The sequence below is a fragment of the Corvus brachyrhynchos genome, unplaced genomic scaffold (assembly GCF_000691975.1).
Source record: "Corvus brachyrhynchos isolate BGI_N302 unplaced genomic scaffold, ASM69197v1 scaffold437, whole genome shotgun sequence".
Classification (NCBI taxonomy): domain Eukaryota; kingdom Metazoa; phylum Chordata; class Aves; order Passeriformes; family Corvidae; genus Corvus; species Corvus brachyrhynchos.
The window spans coordinates 67,605-68,266 of NW_008238962.1; the positions used below are offsets into that span (position 1 = coordinate 67,605).

At 58.3% G+C, this 662-nt stretch overlaps 1 protein-coding gene across 1 annotated transcript in view; it reads right to left on the reverse strand.

Annotated features, from left to right (window-relative positions):
* RECQL4 (RecQ like helicase 4) overlaps positions 1-662 on the reverse strand; it is a gene marked incomplete at its 5' end in the record, with an annotated part of 26,040 nt that overhangs the window by 12,640 nt on the left and 12,738 nt on the right. Inside the window, 2 exon segments of the mRNA XM_017738649.1 lie at positions 4-181; positions 310-472. Of these exon segments, the coding sequence (XP_017594138.1) occupies positions 4-181; positions 310-472 (341 nt within the window).

Here is a 662-nt window from a genome sequence, read left to right on the forward strand (position 1 = left end):
TTGTGGTGCCCGACCCCGCGCACGTCCGCTTTATCCAAGCCCATGCCGAAGGCCACCGTGGCCACCAGCACCCGGATGCGGCCGCCCATGAAATCCCTCTGGATGCGCCGCCGTTCCGGGCCGGATAACCCGGCGTGGTAGGCGGTAGCCGAGCAAAAACCGGGAATTCCGGCAGTTTTCCCTGGAAAAAACGTCGGATTCCATCAGGAAATTTGGGATTCAACACGGCCCAAATGGGTTTTTCCGGTTTTGTTCCGGCAAAATTCCGATCGAATTCCAAGGAAATTGCAGCTTGGGGCGTTTTCTTACCTTTGCCGGGATTTTTGCCGAGGGGTTTGGGATGGGGCGGGAATTGCGGGAATTGGGAGCGGAGGAGGGCGGCGAGGCGCTCGGTGTCCTCGCGGCGCGTGCAGAAAACGATCAGGGGGTGGCAGGAGCCGAAGGGATCCGCCCGGAGCAGGGAGAGCAGGGCCTGGCACGGCAGGGGGGGAAATGGGATTGGAAGCCAAAAAATGGGATTTGGGGCTGGAAAAATGGGATTGGAGGTGGGAAAATGGGATTGGAGGCCAAAAATTGGGATTGGAGGCGGGAAAAGTGGGATTGGAGGCGGGAAATTGGGATTGGAGGTGGGAAAATGGGATTGGAGCCCAAAAAATGGGATT